At 38.5% G+C, this 21,435-nt stretch overlaps 1 protein-coding gene across 3 annotated transcripts in view; it reads left to right on the plus strand.

The window, feature by feature from the left end:
• The window catches only part of LOC132534599 (complement factor H-related protein 3-like), a 33,982-nt gene extending 20,657 nt beyond the window's left edge, over positions 1-13,325 (plus strand). For all 3 annotated transcript variants that reach the window (XM_060178494.1, XM_060178495.1, XM_060178496.1), the window contains 5 exons: positions 4,856-5,032; positions 7,347-7,529; positions 9,611-9,787; positions 10,291-10,473; positions 12,795-13,325. In XM_060178494.1, the coding sequence (XP_060034477.1) occupies positions 4,856-5,032; positions 7,347-7,529; positions 9,611-9,787; positions 10,291-10,473; positions 12,795-12,991 (917 nt within the window). In that variant the 3' untranslated portion in view covers positions 12,992-13,325. The remainder of the gene's footprint in view (positions 1-4,855; positions 5,033-7,346; positions 7,530-9,610; positions 9,788-10,290; positions 10,474-12,794) is intronic.
• The last annotated feature ends 8,110 nt before the right edge of the window (positions 13,326-21,435 follow it).

The raw sequence follows: 21,435 nt of genomic DNA on the forward strand, positions 1-21,435 counted from the left end.
GAATATTCATTTTGATGATATTTATCCTTCCAATCCATAAGCATGGGATATCTTTCCATTTCTTGGTATCTGTTTCTATTTCCTTGAGTAGTGACTCATAGTTTTCAGCATACAAGTCTTTCACTTCTTTGGTCAACTTTATTCCTAGGTATTTGTTTGCTTTTGCTGAAACAGTAAATGGGAGTGATTTCTGGATGTCTTCTTCTTCAGATTTAGTGTTTGCATAAAGAAATGCCACTGATTTTTGTACATTGACTTTGTAGCCTGATACCTTGCTATCTTGCCTAATAACTTCCAGTAATTTTCTGCTGGATTCTTTAGGTCTTTCTATGTATACTATCATATCATCTGCAAATAGTGAGAGCTTGACTTCTTCCCTTCCAATCTGTATTCCTTTGATTTCTTTCTCTTGCCTGATTGCTATGGCAAGAACTTCCAATACTATGTTGAAGAGTAACGGTGACAGTGGACAGCCCTGTCTAGTCCCCGATCTGAGGGGGAATGCTTTCAGCTTCTGTCCATTGAGTATGATGTTGGCTGTGGGTTTGCTATATATAGACTCCACTATCTTGAGTAATTTCCCATCTATTCCCATTTTTTGTAGAGTTTTGAGCATGAATGGGTGTTGAATTTTGTCAAAGGCTTTCTCTGCATCTATTGAGATAATCATGTGATTTTTGGCTTTGCTGTCATTGATGTGGTGAATGACATTGATTGATTTACAGATGTTGAACCAGCCTTGCATTCCTGGGATGAATCCCACTTGGTCGTGATGAATAATCTTTTTAATATGTTGCTGTATCCGGTTGGCCAAGATCTTGTTTAATATTTTGGCATCTATGTTCATCAGAGATATTGGTCTGTAGTTTTCCTTTATTGTTCTGTCCCTATCAGCTTTTGGTATCAGGGTGATGTTGGCTTCATAGAAGGTGGAAGGTAGTATTCCTGTTTCTTCAATCTTATGGAATAGCTTAAGAAGTATGGGTATTAACTGTTTCCTGAAAGTTTTGTAGAATTCATTTGTGAAGCCATCTGGTCCAGGACTTCTGTTGTTAGGGAGATTCTTAATAACGGTTTCAATTTCTTTGTCTGTGATTGGTGCATTTAGATTTTGTAGTTCTTCTTGGTTCAGTTTTGGAAGGGCATATGTTTCTAGGAATTGTTCCATTTCTTCCAGATTCTCTAGCTTGGTGGCATATAGTTCTTTATAGAAGTTTCGCAGAATTCTCTGGATTTCTGTGGTGTCAGTTGTGATATCTCCTCCATCGTTTACAATTCTATTAATTTGAGTCTTCTCTCTTTTTTGTTTGGTGAGTCTGGCTAGGGGTTTGTCAATTTTGTTTAATCTTTCAAAGAACCAACATTTGGCTTCATTGATCTTTTGTATGTTTCTTTTATTTTCGATGTTGTTTATTTCTGCTCGAACTTTAGTGATTTCTGTCCTTCTGGTTGCTTTAGGGTTCCTTTGTTCCTCTTCCTCTAAGTCCTTGAGGTGTGCAGTAAGGTCGTTCAGTTGAGCTTCTTCTTGGTGTTTAATATGTGAATGTATGGCTATGTTTCCCTCTCAGTACTGCTTTAGCTGTGTCCCAAATATTTTGATAGGTTGTGTCTTCATTTTCATTAGTTTCAAGGAACATTTGAATTTCCTGCTTGAGTGAGTCTCTGACCCAGTGATTCTTAAGGAGCATGTTGTTTAGTTTCCAAATTCTGTGTCTTTTAATAATTTTCTGTTTGTTGTTAAATGTTACTTTTACTCCACTGTGATCTGAGAAGATATTTGGGATGATTTCAATGCTCTTAAATTTATTGATGCTGTCTTTGTGGCCTAACATGTGTTCTATCCTTGAGTATGTGTTATGTGGATTTGAAAAGAAGGTGTATTCCAGTGTTTGGGGTGGAGGAGTCTGAAAATGTCCAAGAGGTCTAGTCTGTCGATCTCTTCATTCAATTCTCTTGTATCTTTATTGGTTCTCTGCTTTGTTGATCTAAGTGTGAGAGTGGGGTATTGAAGTCTCCCACTATTATTGTATTACTATTGATGTATTTTTGAAATTCTTTCAGTAGGTGCTTAATGTATTTAGATGGTCCCTCATTGGGTGCATAGATGTTAATAATTGTTAAGTCTTCTTGACTGATTGATCCTCTAATCATTATGTAATATCCTTGCCTATCTTTTATTACTTTATTTAATTTAAAATCTATCGTGTCTGAGATGAGAATGGCTGTTCCTGCCCTTTTTTGTGGTCCGTTAGCCTGTATGATAGTTTTCCATCCTTTCACTTTAAGTCTGTGTTTATCTTGTTGTGACAGATGGGATTCTTGCAAGCAGCATATGGTTGGATTATGTTTTCTGATCCATCCCCCCACCCTGTGCCTTTTGATAGGTGAGTTTAAGCCACTGACGTTTATTGATATTATGGATTTAATGTTTTGTAGTGCCATTGTTCAAAAAAAATTTTTTTGTTTGCTCTGATATGTTGCAAGTATTATAGTGATGTTCTTGTTTATAAGAGGTCTTTTAGAACCTCTTTCAGGGCCGGCTTGGTGATAGTTGCCTTCTTTAACTGTTGTTTGTCTAAGAAGGTTTTGAACCTTCCATCTAATTTGAATGAAAGTCTAGCAGGATATATTATCCTTGGTTGATACCCTTTTTCATTCAGGGCTTTTTCATTCATTCCATAGATATCTTGCCATTCCCTTCTGGATTTTAGAGTTTGAGTGGAGAAGTCTGCAGATAATCTTATGGGTTTTCCCTTGTATGTGACTTTTTGTTTCTCTCTTGCAGCCTTTAGGATCCTTTCTTTATCCTTACTTCTTCTCATTGTGACTATGATGTGTCTTGGTGTCTTCAGGTCTGGGTTGATTCTGTTTGGTACTCTCTGGGCCTCTTGAACCTTGATATCCTTTCTGTTATTCAGGTCTGGGAAGTTTTCTTGTATTATTTCCTCTAGAATGTTTGCTTCCCCTTCCTCTCTTTCTTCCTCTTGCAGGCCAATTATACGAATGTTACTTCTTTTGAGATCATCCCATATGTCTCTGTTGTTGTTTTCAGTGTCTCTCAATCTCTTTTTAAACTCTTTCACCTCTTTCTTCGTTTTCTCTAACTCATCCTCTGTCTGTCTAATTCTTTTTTCTGCTTCTGTTAGTCTGCTTTCCCTTGCCTCAGCTTCTTTCTTCATTAAAGCTATTTCAGCTTTCAGTTCTCTAATTGCCTCAAGATAATCAGTATTTTCCTTGGGGGTCTAAACTGTTGTTTCCCTCATACTGCCATTCCTTTCCTCCAATGTTGTTTTCATTTCTGTGATTAATAAGTTTATTATTGCTTGCATACTTTTCTTATCTATGGTTACTTCTGGCTGATTTGTAGTTTCTTCTGGACTCCTGTCTTCATTCATTGGAGTAGCAGTTTTATTTGTTTTTGATCTACCCATTTTTTTGATTTATGTGTTTCTTTTTTTTTATGCTCTGTTGTTTCTCAGTTGTTGTGACTTGAGTACAAGTAACACTGTACTAAATACCTTTATGACAATTGCACTCACCAACCTCAGGAATTACAGAAGCAACTGAAGCAAGTATTGAAGCAGTTTAATTGTTACCAGTTAGCCAAACAATTTCTCCAGTCCGTGAATAAATAGTAACCAAATCCCAGTGAAGAAGAAAGAGAAAAGAAAGGATAGCAAGAACAGACAGTTATGCAAATCTACTATCCACTGTATATTCATTCTAGGGGTAACCAGAGGGGAAAGGGAACTAGAGCAGAGATACACACATAGAGAGTCCACTCTGAGTCAGATTTCTTCCCCAAAATAATTCACAAATTCAGAAAGGCAAAGAAGAAGGAAGAAGTGTATGACAAGATAAAAAAAAAAAGAGGCTAGAGAGAGAAAAGGGAAAAGATAAGAAAAAGAGCTGTAATTAAAGAGCAGTGAAAGGAAATTCCCAAATGTGTATCAGTGAATTCAAAAAAGCACACTGTTTTTGGTGTGGGGGCTGGGGGCTGTGACTTTGGAAGCTGTAGGATTAAGGAAGGATGACAATAATGAGAAAAAGAAAAAAAATAGGGGGCAGGGGTAGATAGCATAATGGTTATGCAAAAGAGACTCCCATGCCTGAGCTTCCAGAGTCTCAGGTTCAATCCCCTGCACCACCATAAGCCAGAGCTGAGCAGTGCTCTGGTAAAATAAAAAGAAAGAAAAAAAGAAAAAAAATAAAGAGAAAAAAAAAGAAAAAGAAAAAGAACAGTCATAAAAGGGCAGTGAAAGGAAAGGGTTTTTTATGTATTTATTTTTAATTATTTAATTAGCTATGCGGGGTGAGGTGGGGTGGGGTTTGGCTACTTAGAAAGAAAAAAGGCCAGAGGTTTCAGAAGGGTATAGACTTAGAATTAATGATACTCTCTGGTGGGACAGGAATTTGGTAAAGAAAAGGAGCTCCTAGCAGTGAATCCTACTAGGAGCTGGTCCCCAGGGACTGGTTATGGGGGGAGGGGCGGGCGGGGAAGGAGGTATGCTTAGAAATTAAAAGGAAGAAAAAAAATTTTTCCCCTTTTTTCCTACTCTAATTCTTAACCCAAATTAAGTTATAGTCACCTCCTTGGTGTCACCGCTAGGACCCCTTATTGGCTGGCCTACTAAAGGCAGAAAATCCTACCGTTTCCAGCAGATGTGGTCAGAGCTCAGCCACTAGCAGCTTCTCAGTCTGCCATCTTCCGGGAACCTCATGCATTTATCTTCTTAAACAAACATTTGGTCATAGCTTTAGATTTTCTTCAGTGATTACATAAAGGAATTTTTTTTAGTCCACTACGTTATTTAAATGTGTTTTTCCTTTCATTAATTATTTTTATAATATTTAGGAAAATGTACTTTCAATTCTTTGGAAAATGGACAAGCGCCAGTTAGCAAGAGAATATATTTAGAAGGTGACACTGTAAAAGTTGACTGCAATGCTGGCCACAGTCTTCAAAATGGTCAGAGTGTGATGGCATGTACAGAGCATGGCTGGTCTCCTCCTCCCAGATGCATCCATGTCAGTAAGTAAAGTAGTCTAGGATTTCGGATGTTCTAAAACTTATCCACATTAACTGAGCCAAAATATTTACATCAGATTTCTGTTTTGACAGTAAATCAATTTAGTTTTTCAAATGTGGACAAATTTCCCCGTAAGTACATAACAAAACAAATATACCTAGATTTCTCAATAGCCACTAGTCAAGAAAACAAAAAAGAACCGTATTTGGCACCTGACATGGGTGACATCAGCAATGGCAGAATAGGAGTCTCTCCTGTCATCTCCTTGTCACAAAGGTGGTGATTGTGACAACAAGCCATGATGAGCTATCTTTGTGGGCGTGTGGAAATCAACCAGGTTTTTTCAGTATTCTGTGGTAATGGTGCTAAGTTTGGAGTTTTGAGCTCATCAAAGAACACAGGCAGACCTTACTGACTACTGTCCAGACTCTTAGAAAGCCCACCTACATTTGGATGTCCGCACACCTAGGGCATGCCTTGCTTGTGGATTCTCCTCTCCCTGCCCCACCCTGGGCCCCGAGTACACAGTACACTGCACACCTCATTCACACCTCTGTCCCTGACCTATGACCATCATCCTTGCACTCTCAAAACGTGAGCTTTTGCACGAAACTTTACATCAGGCTCAACCAGATGCTGTTGACTGGCTACAGAAGAAGGGCAAACGCTAGAAGAAGAAGGGAATTCTCCATTCACTTGTCTTCTAATTGTATAATTTCTTTTGGGAATTTTCATATTTTCTAGCTCTATGTTGAAATTCTCACCTTATTTATATATTGTTTTCCTTACCTCAGAAAGGATTTGAGTTTCCTGGAAAGTCTCTGGGTGCCTTTCCAGAGAGTTGAATTTGTGATGAGATTTTTTGCTACAATGTTTCCTATTAGCTAAAACGGCATTCACAAACATCTAGTGTGTACAGCAAGTCTCTCAACCAGTTGTTGTATTTCCAAAAATTGAAATTGATCAATATGCAACTGTTAAGTCAGTGTTTTATGGGAAGAAGGGCTAAGAGAGGCATCCCATTTCAAATCTTACTATGTCACACTTTTTAATTTAAATATATTTGCTTTGGTTAACTTTTAAAATTTTTTAAGGTATAAAGAATTATTATTTTTTTGGTCTTCATTCTTTTATTTTACATTAATTTAATGGTAAATTTTCCCTCTCAACATGACTCTACTGTGTCACCTCTCAAATTATATATCCTCCAGGGTTATCTCTGGGGCTCCGTGCTGGCACCACTCCTGACAGCAGTTTTTTTTTTCCTTTCTTCTTTTCTTTTCTATTTTTTTTTATTCGATAGAACAGAGAAACTGAGAGGGGAAGGAGACAGAGAAGAGAAAAGACCTGCTTTACTGCTTGTAAAATGTCCCTGCTGCAAGTGGTGAGATGAGGCTCAAACCCAGATCCTTGCTCAGCTTTTTGCACTTAGTACTATGCGCTTAACTGTGTGTGCCATCACCCGGTCCCCTCAATTTTTTTTTATCTAAAATGACTTTTACAGTTCATTTCAAAATTGTTCACATTTTCTCTTTTGACTCCCTTTTTGTCCATGAGATATTTAATCAGTGAAGATAAGTCCTCTGAAGAGGCACAGTAAGTTCAGTAATCTACTTTTACTTGCCTCCCCCAGCAAATAATAAGGCTTCTTAATATAATATCTTTGAAAACTTGCCTTATGTTTACTAATAGAAGAGTTGAGATAGGACTGGGGAGGTAGCATAATGATTATGCAAAAAGGCTTTCAGGAGGCCTGGCGGTAGCGCAGCAGTTAATCGTACATGGCACAAAGCACAAGGACCAATGTAAAGATCAGGGTTCGAGCCCCTGGATCCCCACCTGCAGGGGGTCACTTCACAAGTGGTGAAGCAGGTCTGCAAGTGTCTTTCTCTCCTCTTTTCTGTCTTCTCCTCTTTTGATTTCTCTCTGTTCTATCCAACAACAGCAATGGCTACAATAACAACAAGGGCAATAAAATGGGGAAAATGGCCTCCAGGAGCAGTGGATTCGTGGATTCATAGTGCAGGAACGAGAGTACCAGTGATAACACTGGAGGCAAAAAAAAAAAAAAAAAGTCTTTCATACCTTAGGCTCTGAAGCCTGAAGCCAGAAGCCACAGAAGTTGATTTGTGCTCTGTTCTCTATCTTTTCCTCTATAATACAACACATTTTTAAAAAGACAAGACCTGAGATAAGTGGAAATTTTTCAGGTTTTCTTTTATAAATGACTTTTTATGTTGTATTATCTCAGATCTTATGAAATGTTTATTGAATGTATAATTAATTATATTTTTCTTTATACTTTGTTCCCTTTAGAAACATGTTCAAAATCAGATATAGAAATTGAGAATGGCTTCTTTTCTCAGTCTGCCCACACATATATTTTAAATAGGAAAACACTATATAGGTGTAAGCCAGGATATGTAACAGAACATGGCAGAACAATAGGATCGATTACATGCCTGGAGAATGGATGGTCAGATAAACCCGTATGCACTAGTAAGTAATCTCTCTGTTGTCATTCATTTTCCTGCTGACAGCTGTATGAAAGTTTACTTTAACTTGAATGTTTGGAGTGTTAAGTTGGTGATGTGGTTCCTTTCTTTATAAAAGATAAATAAAAACATTAGAGATAAATATAAGGGCAGTTTCTTTTCTTTTTGTGGTTGATTTCTAGCTTCATATCACCATGGTCTGAGAACAGGTATTTTACTTTATTTTATTTTGTTTTATTTCATTTTTTGCCTCCAAGGTTATTACTGGGGCTGGGTGCTGGCACTACAAATTCACTACTCCTCGTGGCCATTTTTTCCACTGTTACTTATTTATTTATTATTAGGATAGGACAGAGAAAAATTGAGAGGAGAAGAGAGGGGAAGATAGAGAGGAGGAGAAAAAGGTAGGCACCTGCAGACCTGCTTCACCACTAGTGAAGCATCTCTCCTACAGATGTGGGTACAGGGGCCTGAAACCCTGCTCTTCGTACTATGTGCGCTTAACCCAGTGTGTTACTGCCCAGCCCCAGAACATGCATTTTATAATTTTAATACTGACATATTTGTTTAGGCTTTCTTTTGTGGCCCAGCATATGGTGAATCCTTGTAAATGTTCCATGTGTACTTGAGAAGAATGTGTATTCATTTCTTTGGGGTGTAAAATTGTGTATATATCTGCTAGGTCCAATTCATGTATGGTTCATGTAAGACTATTCCTTTTTGAATTTGTTCAGATGATCTGTCTCTTGCTGTGAGTGGTTTGTTTAGATCTACATTTTTTAGAATTCATTATTTAAAAAAAATTATTTATTAAAAGGAAACATAGACAAACCCATGGGATAAGAGGGGTACAGCTTCACACAATTCCCACCACCAGAGCTCCGTATACCAACCCCTCCCCTGATAGCTTTCCTATTCTTTAACCCTCTGGGAGTATGGACCCAAGGTCCTTGTGGGATGCAGAAGGTTGAAGGTCTGGCTTCTGTAATCGCTTCCCTGATGAACATGGGCGTTGACAGGCTGATCCAAACTCCCATCCTGTCTCTCTCTTTCCCTACTGGGGAAGGGCTCTGGGGAAACAGAGCCCCAAGGCATTCTAATGATAGATAGAAAGAAAGAAAGAAAGAAAGAAAGAAAGAAAGAAAGAAAGAAAGAAAGAAAGAACGAAAGAAAGAAAGAAAGAAAGGGAGGGAGAAAGGCTGCAGAGCAAGGCTTCTAAAATAATAAATTCTTTCTTTCTTTCTTTCTTTCTTTCTTTCTTTGTCTCTAGATACTCCATGCCAGAAAAACATAATATACAAATGACAAGTCAGTGACTTCAATATTTCCAGACACAATTCTAGAACTGATGAGGCATGATATGGGAATTGTTTTAATGAAATTTGTCAGGCTCCTCTAAGTCTCTCTTTAGTCACATGTGGCTCTAGTTTCTGTGCTAACAAAAAGTCAACTAGATTCTAAATTTCAATCCTACTTTCCAAGCAAAATTGGTTAAATTATATCACCAACTCAATAAAATAACACATATTGAATAATAATCAGTGACATATGCACAGTTAAATATACATCTGTAGGCTGCTAGTGGTGGTGGTACACCCTGTACGCCCACATAATCCCATGTGATGGGACACAGGTTAAAGCCCCGGGTTTCCACCTGCCAGGGAGCAAGCTTCACAGGCAGTGAAGCAAGGATACAGGCATCTCTCTTTCTCTCTCTTTCTTTCCCTTTCTATTTCTGTGTCAATCAGAAAAATTAGCCACCAGGATTTGTGGAGTCATGATGCAGGCACAGTCCCAGGAATAACTGATGACAAAAACAAAGGGAAAAAAATATATACATAGATATACACATCTGACTAAGTGTTCTTAATTGGCAGGGTTAAACGACAAAAAATATATACATAAAGAAATAAATTATTATTAAAATTAACTCTTTTAGAACAAAATGTCACTGATCAGACTAATTTAAGATTAATATAAGTGTGCACATACTGATAAAGGTTTTATTCTCAAAATGAGATCTACTAGTCTGAATATATATATGATGTGGTACTGAAAAAAAACCTTAATTTCATTTTCCTTTAGAACTTTGTGGTTTGCCAGTATTTAGGAATTCCTTTAGCAATAGCACTAAGAAACGGTTTAAGCTGAATGACACATTAAACTATAAATGCCTAGAGGGATATGAAAACCGAGATGGAAACACCACGGGTTCCATCATTTGTGGTGAGGTCGGATGGAACCATTTGCCAACATGCTATAGTAAGTACTTTATTTAAGTATTTTCTTTTTTTTTAATTTTTTTAATTTATTTAATTTATTTATTCCCTTTTGTTGCCCTTGTTGTTTTATTGTTGTAATTATTGTTGTTGTCGTTGTTGGATAGGACAGAGAGAAATGGAGAGAGGGAGGGGAAGACAGAGAGGAGGAGAGAAAGATAGACACCTGCAGACCTGCTTCACCGCCTGTGAAGCGACTCCCCTGCAGGTGGGGAGCCGGGGTTCGAACCGGGATCCTTATGCCGGTCCTTGTGCTTTGCGCCACCTGCGCTTAGCCCGCTGCACTACAGCCCGACTCCCCTAAGTATTTTCTTTTTATAGAATTCAAATCTATATTTATAAACACACATTATACAAAGTCCAAAATGTTAGCAGTCACCCTTGGAAATCTAAAAAGAAAAGTCTATAGCACTTATGGAGCTGTATTTAGATAGTTCTCATTAAAGCCATTCATAATTTCCTGACAAATAAAGTGTTATTTTTCAGACTCAAAAGAAAAATGTGGACCTCCACCTGCTATTGACAATGGAGATATCACCTCTTTCTTATTAAAAGTTTATCCTCCAGAGTCAAAACTTGAATACCAATGCCAGGCTTACTACATGCTCCAGGGTTCTAAATACATAGTGTGTGATTATGGACAATGGTCAAAACCTCCAAAATGTATAGGTAAGTTCTTCCTATTTTAGATTGTGAGAAAAATCAAAATAATGCTAGATTATTGCCTGTTGCAGCTTTAGTGGCAAGAATTAACATATCAGAATGTAGTCGCAATTACTCTTGCTGACCATTTGCATCTCACATATTAATGTATGAAGTTTTAAGTTTTGAATTTCCTAAACAATGACATTTTCTTAAAGCCACAATGTGCAGAAACTTGAACATATTAATGGACACTATGCAACTTAACATCTACTGCAAACAAATTAAATGTGATGTTTCATGTTAATTCCACTAGTCTCCCTCTCCCCACCCCCACACCCCATCTAAAATAAAAGCATGGAAGGAATCATCCCAAGAAGCTGCCCATAGTGGAGTCATGCATGACAAAGTCCTGGATTCATTTCTCAGACAGGAGCACACACATGCTCACACTCACACGCCTGCTGGGATTCTGGAGCCAAATGGCAGCTCAGCTGGTAGATTGAAGTCCCAGGATCCTTGCCTACAGGGGAAAGTTTCACGACTCGTGAAATAGTGCTCTAGGCATCTCTCCTTTCTGTCTCACTCCCTCTCTTTCCCCTTGTTTCTCATCCTCTATAAAAGAAAAAAAAGTGTCCACCAGGAATAGTGGAGTTATACAGGAACCAAGCCCCAGTGATAAACCTGACAGCAAGAAAAGCTGAGCTTCTTACTCTGTATTTGTATCCACACATCTATTCAGTCTGTCTTTACCTGAGAGGATGAAGATGATCAGGAAGATAGACACACACATGTATGCATTAATGGGTGCTTAGATAAGTAGCTAGATACTGAAATATGTCTGCATATGTATGTATATAGGCATAGATATAAGTAGATACAGAAATACATATGAATATAAATAGGCATGTTTGATTTCATTTTTATACATTATTGTTCATCATGGAAATTTAACCGATTTCAACCTGACTGAGCACACATATTACAATACTCAAGGACCGGGAGTCGGGCTGTAGCGCAGCGGGTTAAGCGCAGGTGGCGCAAAGCACAAGGACCGGCATAAGGATCCCGGTTTGGCCCCGGCTCCCCACCTGCAGGGGAGTCGCTTCACAGGCGGTGAAGCAGGTCTGCAGGTGTCTGTCTTTCTCTCCTCCTCTCTGCCTTCCCCTCCTCTCTCCATTTCTCTCTGTCCTATCCAACAACGACAACAATAATAACTACAACAATAAAACAACAAGGGCAACAAAAGGGAATAAAGAAAATAAATATTAAAAAAAAATTAAAAAAAAAAAACAATACTCAAGGACCCAAGTTCAAGCCTCTAGTCCCCACCTGCAGGGGAAAAGCTTTGCAAGTGGTGAAGCAGTGCTGCAGGTGTCTCTCTGTCTCTCTCCCTATCACCGCCTTCCCTCTTGATTTCTGGCTGTCTCCATTCAATAATTAAGATCATAATTTTTTAAAAAGAAATTGAAGGTTTTTTTATTATTCCAAACACAGGAATAAGCTAACACATAGATTTAAAGTAGAATAATGCACCAGCCCCCGAGTTTAGGCCTGGACCAACCACACTGCGAGCGGGACTAGTGGCGCCATCCCCAGGCCCCCTCTGGGAAGGGTGGTTTCTGGGGCTCCCTCTCCTCCATTGTCTGTCTGACCTGGCTCCCACCAGGCTCTTGAGTTCTGTGACCAAAAAGATGGGCCCCCTCCACTCCCCTCCCCTCTAGCCACACCTCTCAGGAGTGGGAGGGTCAGCTGCCCTTCACCTCAGAGCTCCCCCCAAAGGCCAGTAACAGATCCCCCAGCCCTCGGTCCCTACTCTGCTTTGGGATAGTGTGAGCTTCATTTTGTACACGTGTGACTTTGTCCAGTTATGAACCCAATAAACTCTGTAGACTGGAAAAAAAAATAAAATAAAGTAGAATAATGTTAGTAAATATCTGAAGTCACTGATAATTGGATAGGGACAGGAAGATGAAAAGCTATGCATTTAACTGAGCACTTGAACATAACCTTGTTTGATAGGAGATCATTAGTGTGGACACTGTATGAAAATTCATGACAACTTAAGTCAGCTAAACCCCACATTCCTTGTTCCATCTAATAAACTATCTAACCTTGGAAATTGAAGTTTACTACTGTGTGAACTAGGAGTAAACGCTTTGTGAATTTGTAAGCTTTTAGAGTTTGTACTTGTTAAGTACTAAAATCAATAATTGGCACAAGTGAATAAAATATGTTATTTCAACATCTCATTTTATCCCAAAACATTTCTTACATTTAAATATTACATGTCACAAGGATGAATATTATGAAATAATTGATTTTACTTATTTTTTTCTTTTTTTCAGATCCATGTATTGTAGATGAAGAGAGCATGAATAAAAACAACATACAGTTAAGATGGAAAAATGACTCCAAAATCTATGTAAAAACAGGGGATATCATTCAATTTATATGTAAAACAGGATATCGTGAACATTCACCACAGCAGTCATTTCAAACAGTGTGTCAGGAAGGGGTAGTGAGATACCCCAAATGTGAATAAACAAGTTCTGTTTCCTAAGTGTGTGGCAATTTCCAGCTATCACATTCCCTGTCTCAAGGCTGGCTAATTTCCAGTCTTTTCCTGCTATTTTCTATTAAAAAAAATGATGTGGAAGTATCAATTTACAATTTAATATTTACTCACAAGAACACTAAACTACCGCCTACACATATACCAAAGCAGTAATCATTTACCAGTACCTGACAGAAGACCACCTATCCCATACATGATTTATAGGTTATTGATTACGTGTTGTCAATTTTTGTTGTAAATAAGAAAGATTTCTTGAAAATTCTCACCTATAATAAAAACTCAAATACCTATTTACTTTTAATAGTCTCCTCCCAATTTACTTACATCAGTGTCGGCTAGTGAAAAGCTACAGGGTAAAGTGAAAAATAGCCACACTCTCTGCCCCAATATTTTCTTCCTATTTGTAGGGGAGGGGGAACAAAAGAAAAAGAAAAAAAACAACAACTTTGACTTCAGTAATGCTCTAGTTCCATACTAAATAGAAGGTATTAATTACTTGACTGACAAAAAGCTTTGGTGACCAAAGTTATCCAATAACTTTGAAGACCTGAGGAGGAGATAACTTACAGAGCTGTATTGGGTTTTCACATAGCAGAGTTGCTATGTGAGATATTGAAAAAGAAATACTGATAAAAGAAATATTGTTTATTATTTACTTTATTTAGTTTCACTAAATTGGCATCCACGTGTACATAAAATTTAGAAATATAATTGCCTTCTTTCCCTAAAATGGTGCAAAAATCATGTGACTATAAGTTAAGGTACAGTCCAAAGAAAAGAATTGTACTTTTAAAAAGAAATCAGAGTTGACAAACCCTTAGCTAGGTGAAGAAAGGACATTTCAAACTAATAAAAAGTACAGACAGAGAAGCCGATGATGATATAGCAGAAAGGCGTAGGATAAGAGACTAAATGAACAATTATGCACCAACACAATAAATTAGATAAGCTGAAAGAAATCAACATATCGTTATAAATATACAACCTACCACGACTGAGTCATAAATAGGCTAATAATATAAGGACATCGAATTAAAAATCAAAAGCTTCTGACAAAGAAATGCCCAGGCATATGTTCTTGGCAGCACAATTTGTAAAAGCCAAAACCTGGAAGCAACCCAGGTGTCCAACAACAGATGAGTGGCTGAGCAAGTTGTGGTATATATACACAATGGAATACTACTCAGCTGTAAAAAATGGTGACTTCACCGTTTTCAGCCGATCTTGGATGGACCTTGAAAAAATCATGTTGAGTGAAATAAGTCAGAAACAGAAGGATGAATATGGGATGATCTCACTCTCAGGCCGAAGTTGAAAAACAAGATTAGAAAAGAAAACACAAGTCGAACCTGAAATGGAATTGGAGTATTACACCAAAGTAAAAGACTCTGGGGTGGGTGGGTGGGTAGAATACAGGTCCATGAAAAATGATGAATGAAATAGTGGGGGTTGTATTGATAAATGGGAATCTGGGGAATGTTATGCATGTAAAAAAAAAAAAAGAAGTAGAAACGCAAAGCAGAAATTGACTGAGTTTGGAGTATGGCACCAAAGTAAGAAAGCAGAAGTATACTAGAGTTTGCAGTGAGTACCTCCCTAATACTTCCTCTCCACTTTTCCAAGCTTTGGGTCCATGATTGCTCAACAATTTGTTTGGCTTTGTATGTTAACTCTCTTTTCAGTCACCAGGTTCCAGGTGTCATCAGGATGCCGGCCAGACTTCCCTGGATTGAAGACACCACCAATGTGTCCTGGAGCTCAGCTTCCCCAGAGACCCATCCTACTAGGGAAAGAGAGAGGCAGACTGGGAGTATGGACCGACCAGTCAACGCCCGTGTTCAGCGAGGAAGCAATTACAGAAGCCAGACCTTCCACCTTCTGCAACCCTCAATGACCCTGGGTCCATGCTCCCAGAGGGATAGAGAATGGGAAAGCTATCGGGGGGAGGGGGTGGGATATTGAGATTGGGCGGTGGGAATTGTGTGGAGTTGTACCCCTCCTACCCTATGGTTTTGTTAATTAATCCTTTCTTAAATAAAAAAAAAAAAAGAAAAGAAATGCCCAGGGCCAGATGACGTCACTGTTAAAATCTACCAAAAACTTAAAGAATTCATGACAATCCCTCTCAGAGTTCTGGAAATACAACAATACCTAAGTATTTGTAGTTGACTGGCTCCAAAAAGCAAGGTGAAGAAAAAGAAGAGTACAAATGAATGTTTCCCATAAGAAGTAGTCAAAATTGAAATAATCCAGAAATATCCCACTTTACATGGCAATTTGTAAATAGGTGGAATTGGGATTTTGAAATATATATATATATATATATATAATCTTAAACCAAGACAAAAAAATAAGTTGATAAAAATAAAATTTAAGTTCACTTTACCTATACTGAGAGGAGCTGATGATCTAATAAGATGGTGCGGAGGTAAAGGAGAAACTACTATGCGAGGAAGGGCAGCGCCCGAGGTTTAGAGAAGTGCCGGCTCTGGGCTCTGGTCCTGAGCGGTGGCCTGCTGGGTCCCCCTGTCCAGTTCCTCCCTCACCTCGTGCTAGCACATAAACACCCTGTCCATCCTCCCACCATGCTCTTCAAGGTGGCCTCCTCCACCATGTCCCCAGTGCTGAGCAGGACCAAGTTCCTAGCAGGTCATCTGGGCCGTTCTCCTGCTTAGGGGGTGTGGAGGGGGTGGGGGCACGGTGGTGGCGCCCCTGGGCCTCACGCACTACCTGCCCAACCCGGGCACACCTCGCTGCCCACCACCCCCGACTTGACACCAGCAGATGGGACTGGGTCCTTTCCCGCGTGGAACACTCACTGCAGGAAATGACAGTTGTCATGCTCAGAAAAGCCACGTGCGCAGTTTTTTCTCGCTTTATCGGCTTTTGCCTTCCCAGAATGCCTCACGCACGCCTGTGCAGGGCTGACTGTTCACGTGGGCTTCCTCACCATTTGCTTGGCGACCTTGAGTGGAGGGCACAGCGGGGCAGCAGGTTCCAGGCACACTCCATGGGAGACGTGAGAGTACTCTGTCCAGCAGCAGAAAATCAGGATGGAAAAAAGAGAGAAGACAAGAAAAGGAGAGAAAGGAAAGAAAAGGAGAAAAAAGAAAAGGAAAGGAAAGAAATGAAAAGAGAAACGGAAAGAAGCCAAGCAGGATGGTCTGCAGACCGCCTGCACTTCCTCCTGGCTCTCAAGCCAAGGGGCACTAGGACACCAAGTTCTCAGTCTCAGGAAATAAGACAAGGACACCAACGCTACAAAATTCTTTTTTTTTTTTTTTTGCCTCCAGAGTTATTGCTGGGGCTTCGTGCTGCCACTAGAATTCCACTGCTCGCAGCAGTCATGTGTTTGTTTTGTTTTGTTTCATTCTCTAAAGCGGAGAGAAAATGAGAGGGGAGCAGAGAGGGAGTGAGAAAGAGAGACACCTGCAGACCTGCTTCACCTCTCAGAAAGCAAACCCCCTGCATGTGGGGAGCAGGGGGCTTCAACCCGGGTCCTTGAGCTTAGTACTATTGGCGCTTAACTATTTGTGCCACCGCCTGGCCCCCACAAAATTCTAATCAACTTAATAAAAGTCCTAGACACAGTAGATGAGCAGGGTAAAGAAATACAATTGTCCAAATTATTTTAAATTTTTTAATTATCGTGTTTAATGAGACATAAACTTATATAGGATAATTCTAAAGACTACACAAAACTGTTAGAACACACAAATTCATTAAAGTTTCAGAGTTAAAAACAATACATAAAAATCTGTTGTATTCATATTTTTTAATATTTATTTTCCCTTTTGTTGCCCCTGTTGTTTTTTTTTGTTGTTGTAGTTATTATTGTTATTACTGATGTTGTCGTTGTTGGGTAGGACAGAGAGAAATGGAGAGAGGAGGGGGAGAGAAAGATAGACACCTGCAGACCTGCCTGTGAAGTGACGCCTTGCAGGTGGGGAGCCGGGGCTTCGAACCAGGATCGCTACACCGGTCCTTGTGCTTCGCGCCATGCGCACTTAGCCTGCTGCGCTACTGCCCGACTCCCTATATTTATTTAATAAGTTATCTGAGAAGGGAATTTTAAAATTCCATTAACAATAACACCAGAAACAGTGAAATACATAGGAATAAATTTAACCAAGACAGTGAACGATATTTACACTGAAGACTGACCTTGGTCAAAGAAAGTGAAGACACAAATAGATGGGAAAATATTTCATGTTCTTAGTTTGAAGAATTAATGATGTAAAAAGAGCCACAGGGGGGCAGTCGGTGGTGCACTTGGTTAAGTGCACACTCTACAGTGCTCAAGGACCGGGGTTTAAGCCCCTAGTCCCCACCTGCAGGGGGGAAGTTTCAGGAGTGCTGAAGCAGGACTGCAGGTGTCTCTCTGTCTCTTTCTCTCTCTACCTCCCCCTCCCTTCTTAATTTCTCTCTCTATCCAACAGTAAATAAATGAAAGATTGTTTAAAAAATTAAATAAATAAATATATATATAAATAAAAATAGCCACACTCCCCACACTAATTTAGAGTCAAAAAATAGAACAAACCACTTTAAAATTTGTATGGAGACACACAAAAAATTAGAACAGAAACAAGATCCTCCTTTCTCATAAAATGCATAAATTAATATTTTAATAAAAATAATGAATAAAGATTAACAGAGCCATCTAAAAAACACCAGCAACCATCCAAATATGAATATGGACAGTGAATTCTAATGCTGGATTAGTATTTTTTCTGCAAAAAAGTATGTTTATAATTATTTTATTTTATAATCTTTAGGTATTTTGTATGTTCTTTAAAACTTTATATACTAGATATATAGAAAGCAAAAATAAATACTGATAATCTTGATTTTTTTTTTTTAGATCTTTATTACCAGGTAAATAAATACCATATTTTCTGCCTGGAAGGCACCTCAATGTTTTTTTTTATTTTCAATTTGAAAAGAAGGGGAAAGCTCCTTCAGGGTTTTCAGGTAAGTTTGGACTTAGTTACACTATCAGAATAGCATGTATTAACTACAGTTACCCAGAATGCTTCTGGAAATTTGTGAAGGAGTTTCATGAGTAAAGGAATAACATCAAAATGAAAAAGCATAAGGAATTTGGAAAGCTTTGCTAATTCATATATGACATATTGTAGGAATATAGTGGAAAATAGAACTGAACAATAATTTTATGCCAAAGAAAGTTCCTTGTGGGGGGGGGGAAGTGGGGTTTGAAATTATATCAGTAGGTAATTGACTTCATTATGACACACTCTTCTAAACTCTCATAGTTTGAATGGTAGCTATAGATGCTCTTTGCCAAGTAAATATGTATTATTTTTAACATTTACAGAGCATTATTCAGTGTATCTTCATTTAATAATATATTTCATGGTATTCCTGATCTCTATTACTGCATTTAAAATTAAAAAAAAATAAAAACACTGAAATTTTACTAATTTAAAACAAAAAACTCACCTTTCCAGAGCCTTACCCCACTAGGGAATGATAGAAGCCGGCTGGGGGTATAGATCACCCTGACAACATCCATGTCCAGCAGAGAAGCAATTACAGAAGCCTGACCTCCCAGCTTCTGCACCTCATAAAGAATCTTGGTCCATACTCCCAGAGGGATAAAGAATAGGGAAGTTTCCCATGGAGGGGATGGGATGCAGAACTCTGGTGGTGGGAACTGTATGGAATTATACCTGTTATCTTACAATCTTGTCAGTCATTATTAAATCACTAATGAAGAGAGAGAGAGAAGCGATTTTGTTCACAAACCTGCAAGTTGGTCAGATTTGATAGGTGTTAGTGTTCTAATCCACATGAATCCACATGAAGTGATTTGATTAGGAAGCAGAGTAATAGCCAAATGATTAGCAAGTTGTGCTCACTGTTGACTGGGGGAATCACAGTGAAAATTCTATCATACATTATATACCAACAGTATGAAAGTTCCAGAAAAACATATATGGTATGGTGTATATATAATATATATTCTGTTTATCATGTATATTAAAATGTGTTTTGGTGGTCCAGGAGGTGGCGCAGTTGATAGGGCATCGGACCCTTGAGCATGAGGTCCTGAGTTCAGTCCCCGGCAGCACATGTGCCAGGGTGATGCCTGGTTCTTTCTCTCTCCTCCTATGTTTCTCATTAATAAATAAATAAAATCTTTTTAAAAATGTGTTTTGTATTTAAATACATAATACAATGTCCATGATTATATCTAAAAGACAGGGGCACATTTATTTTAATACTTATATTATGAGTAAAGAAAAAGACTAAGTATATCTGTAGTATTGGAAAGAACTAATAGTATTTCTGTTCTTTATTATATTTACAGTGCTTGGGCTGTCTTAAATGTCAGAATTGCTGTTTTACTTGACAGAAATAATAAATTATTTTAAAATTGTACTCATAAAATAACTAGTCACAGAAAGTTTTACATGATAAACAGTAAGAAATAAAGCATAAATATAGAAACAATTTTATATTATCAAGTTATTTTGAAAGCATACAATCAAATTAAAATATCTATCAGGTTGAAATCTTGAATATTGTTCAATAGCTACTCATCATTCTATATTTGAAAAAAATTACATTATACAAACTACTTTTAGATTTTTTTTTTACACTTTATATTTTCTCCACTTTTTTCTCCAAAGGAATCATGCTGTGGTGCTGCCTTAAATTCAGTTTTAATATGTAATGTTCTTTAGTGTTTTGATCTTGCTATGGAGAAGTAGGCATATATCTATGAATTCTTAATTTCCTTTTGAAAAATTTAAGTTCTTCTGTGTAGAAACAGGCAGTACCCAGTCTTCTCCTTAGTGATTCTTTGATCTATGAATACGTCTGTACTAAAAGATGGCAAATTACCTAAGCAAAGTCTTTCTCATATTTGTCATAAAACTGTCGTACACCATAAAGATCTCTGGAAAGCAAAATGGTCACTATCCTAGAATTATCCTCAACCTCTCACACACATGATGGAATAATAATTCAATAAAAGTTGCCGTTTGCCAAATCATTGTGTATTTATTTTATCATTATCTTCTCGCTCTCTCATAGTCTACAGGACTTTTTTGGGCTTTCTCTGAACTCTTCTATCTCTCAACTTCTCAGACTTCATATTTGACTCCCCACCCACCCCACCCTCACAGGGGAAATAGAAACCATATCGTTCCAGGCACCAGCCCAGCCTCTTCTCCCACCAATATTATGCTCCTACTTATGCCTTGGGTCTCACTTTTCACTTTTCTGGGAATCCTTAGCAATCTGCTACTTTTCCTATATTCCCCCCTTTACTACTTTGCTACCCCATTCCTAATTACTATAAACAAGTTCGTTTCTCACATTTTATTCAAAAAGTTCTCGAGATATGTAGTAGCTGGTGAATTTTCTAATACCAGGTCTATATAATTGTCACAGATTGGGTTCCCAGGAAAACAAGTTAACAGCCAAGAGAATTTTTTTTATACATGCTATTTGTGGGTTAAGTTTGTACTACACAGTTGTCTACACATGAGCACAACCCCTCAGTTCCACTTAACAAATGTTGCAGCCAAGAGAATTTTTGTAAAGTGATCTTGGGATCCAGATCTGTGAAAAAGAAAGGAAAGTGGCAGGGTAGAAGACACTGAGTTTCAATGAAGATTCAACCAATTTTGTCAAGCAGCTCTTTGGGAAGGTGTGAAATGAGGAAGACCCTTTGAGGATGAGGTTGGCTCAAGCAAAGAGGACAATTTTTCCCTCCACATCTTTTCTCTTTTTTTCTTCCCTCTTCTTCCTTCTTTTCTCTCCCTCTTTCTCCTTTTCTGTCTGTCTGTCTTTCTCTCCCTTCTTCCTTTTTTCAGCTCCAGGTCTTTTGCATGTGCAATTTTCCCACTCTAGGTCAACTTTTTTTTCAGAGAGAGGGAGAAACCCATAGCAACGAAGCTTCTCCCCCAGGCCACTGTACTCTCCTGTGGTATTTAAGAGGATCAAACATGGGTCAGCCACGTGACAAGGCAAGTACTCTACCAGGGGAGCTACTTCCTGATCCCCCTGTTATGATGTCAGAAAAGAGATGCAGTTAGGAGATGAAGGGGAGGGCACCAAAGGAACACTCCACCATCCTAAAGACTCATTTGACTATTCACCTTGTGAACAATATTACCATTAATTTTAAAAGTTCTTTCCATTTAAAAAAATCTGAAGGCCAGGGGTCAGGTGGTAGCACAGCTTGTTAAATGTACATGGCACCAAGCGCAAGGACTGGCTAAAGGATCCTGGTTCAAGCCCCCAGCTCTCCACCTGCAGAAGGGTGGCTTCACAGGTGGTGAAGCAGGTCTGCAAGTGTCTATCTTTCTCTCCCCTTCTCTGTCTCCCCTCCTCTCTCGATTTCTCTCTTTCCTACCCAAAAACAAGGACAATGACAA

The sequence above is a fragment of the Erinaceus europaeus genome, chromosome 19 (assembly GCF_950295315.1).
Source record: "Erinaceus europaeus chromosome 19, mEriEur2.1, whole genome shotgun sequence".
Classification (NCBI taxonomy): domain Eukaryota; kingdom Metazoa; phylum Chordata; class Mammalia; order Eulipotyphla; family Erinaceidae; genus Erinaceus; species Erinaceus europaeus.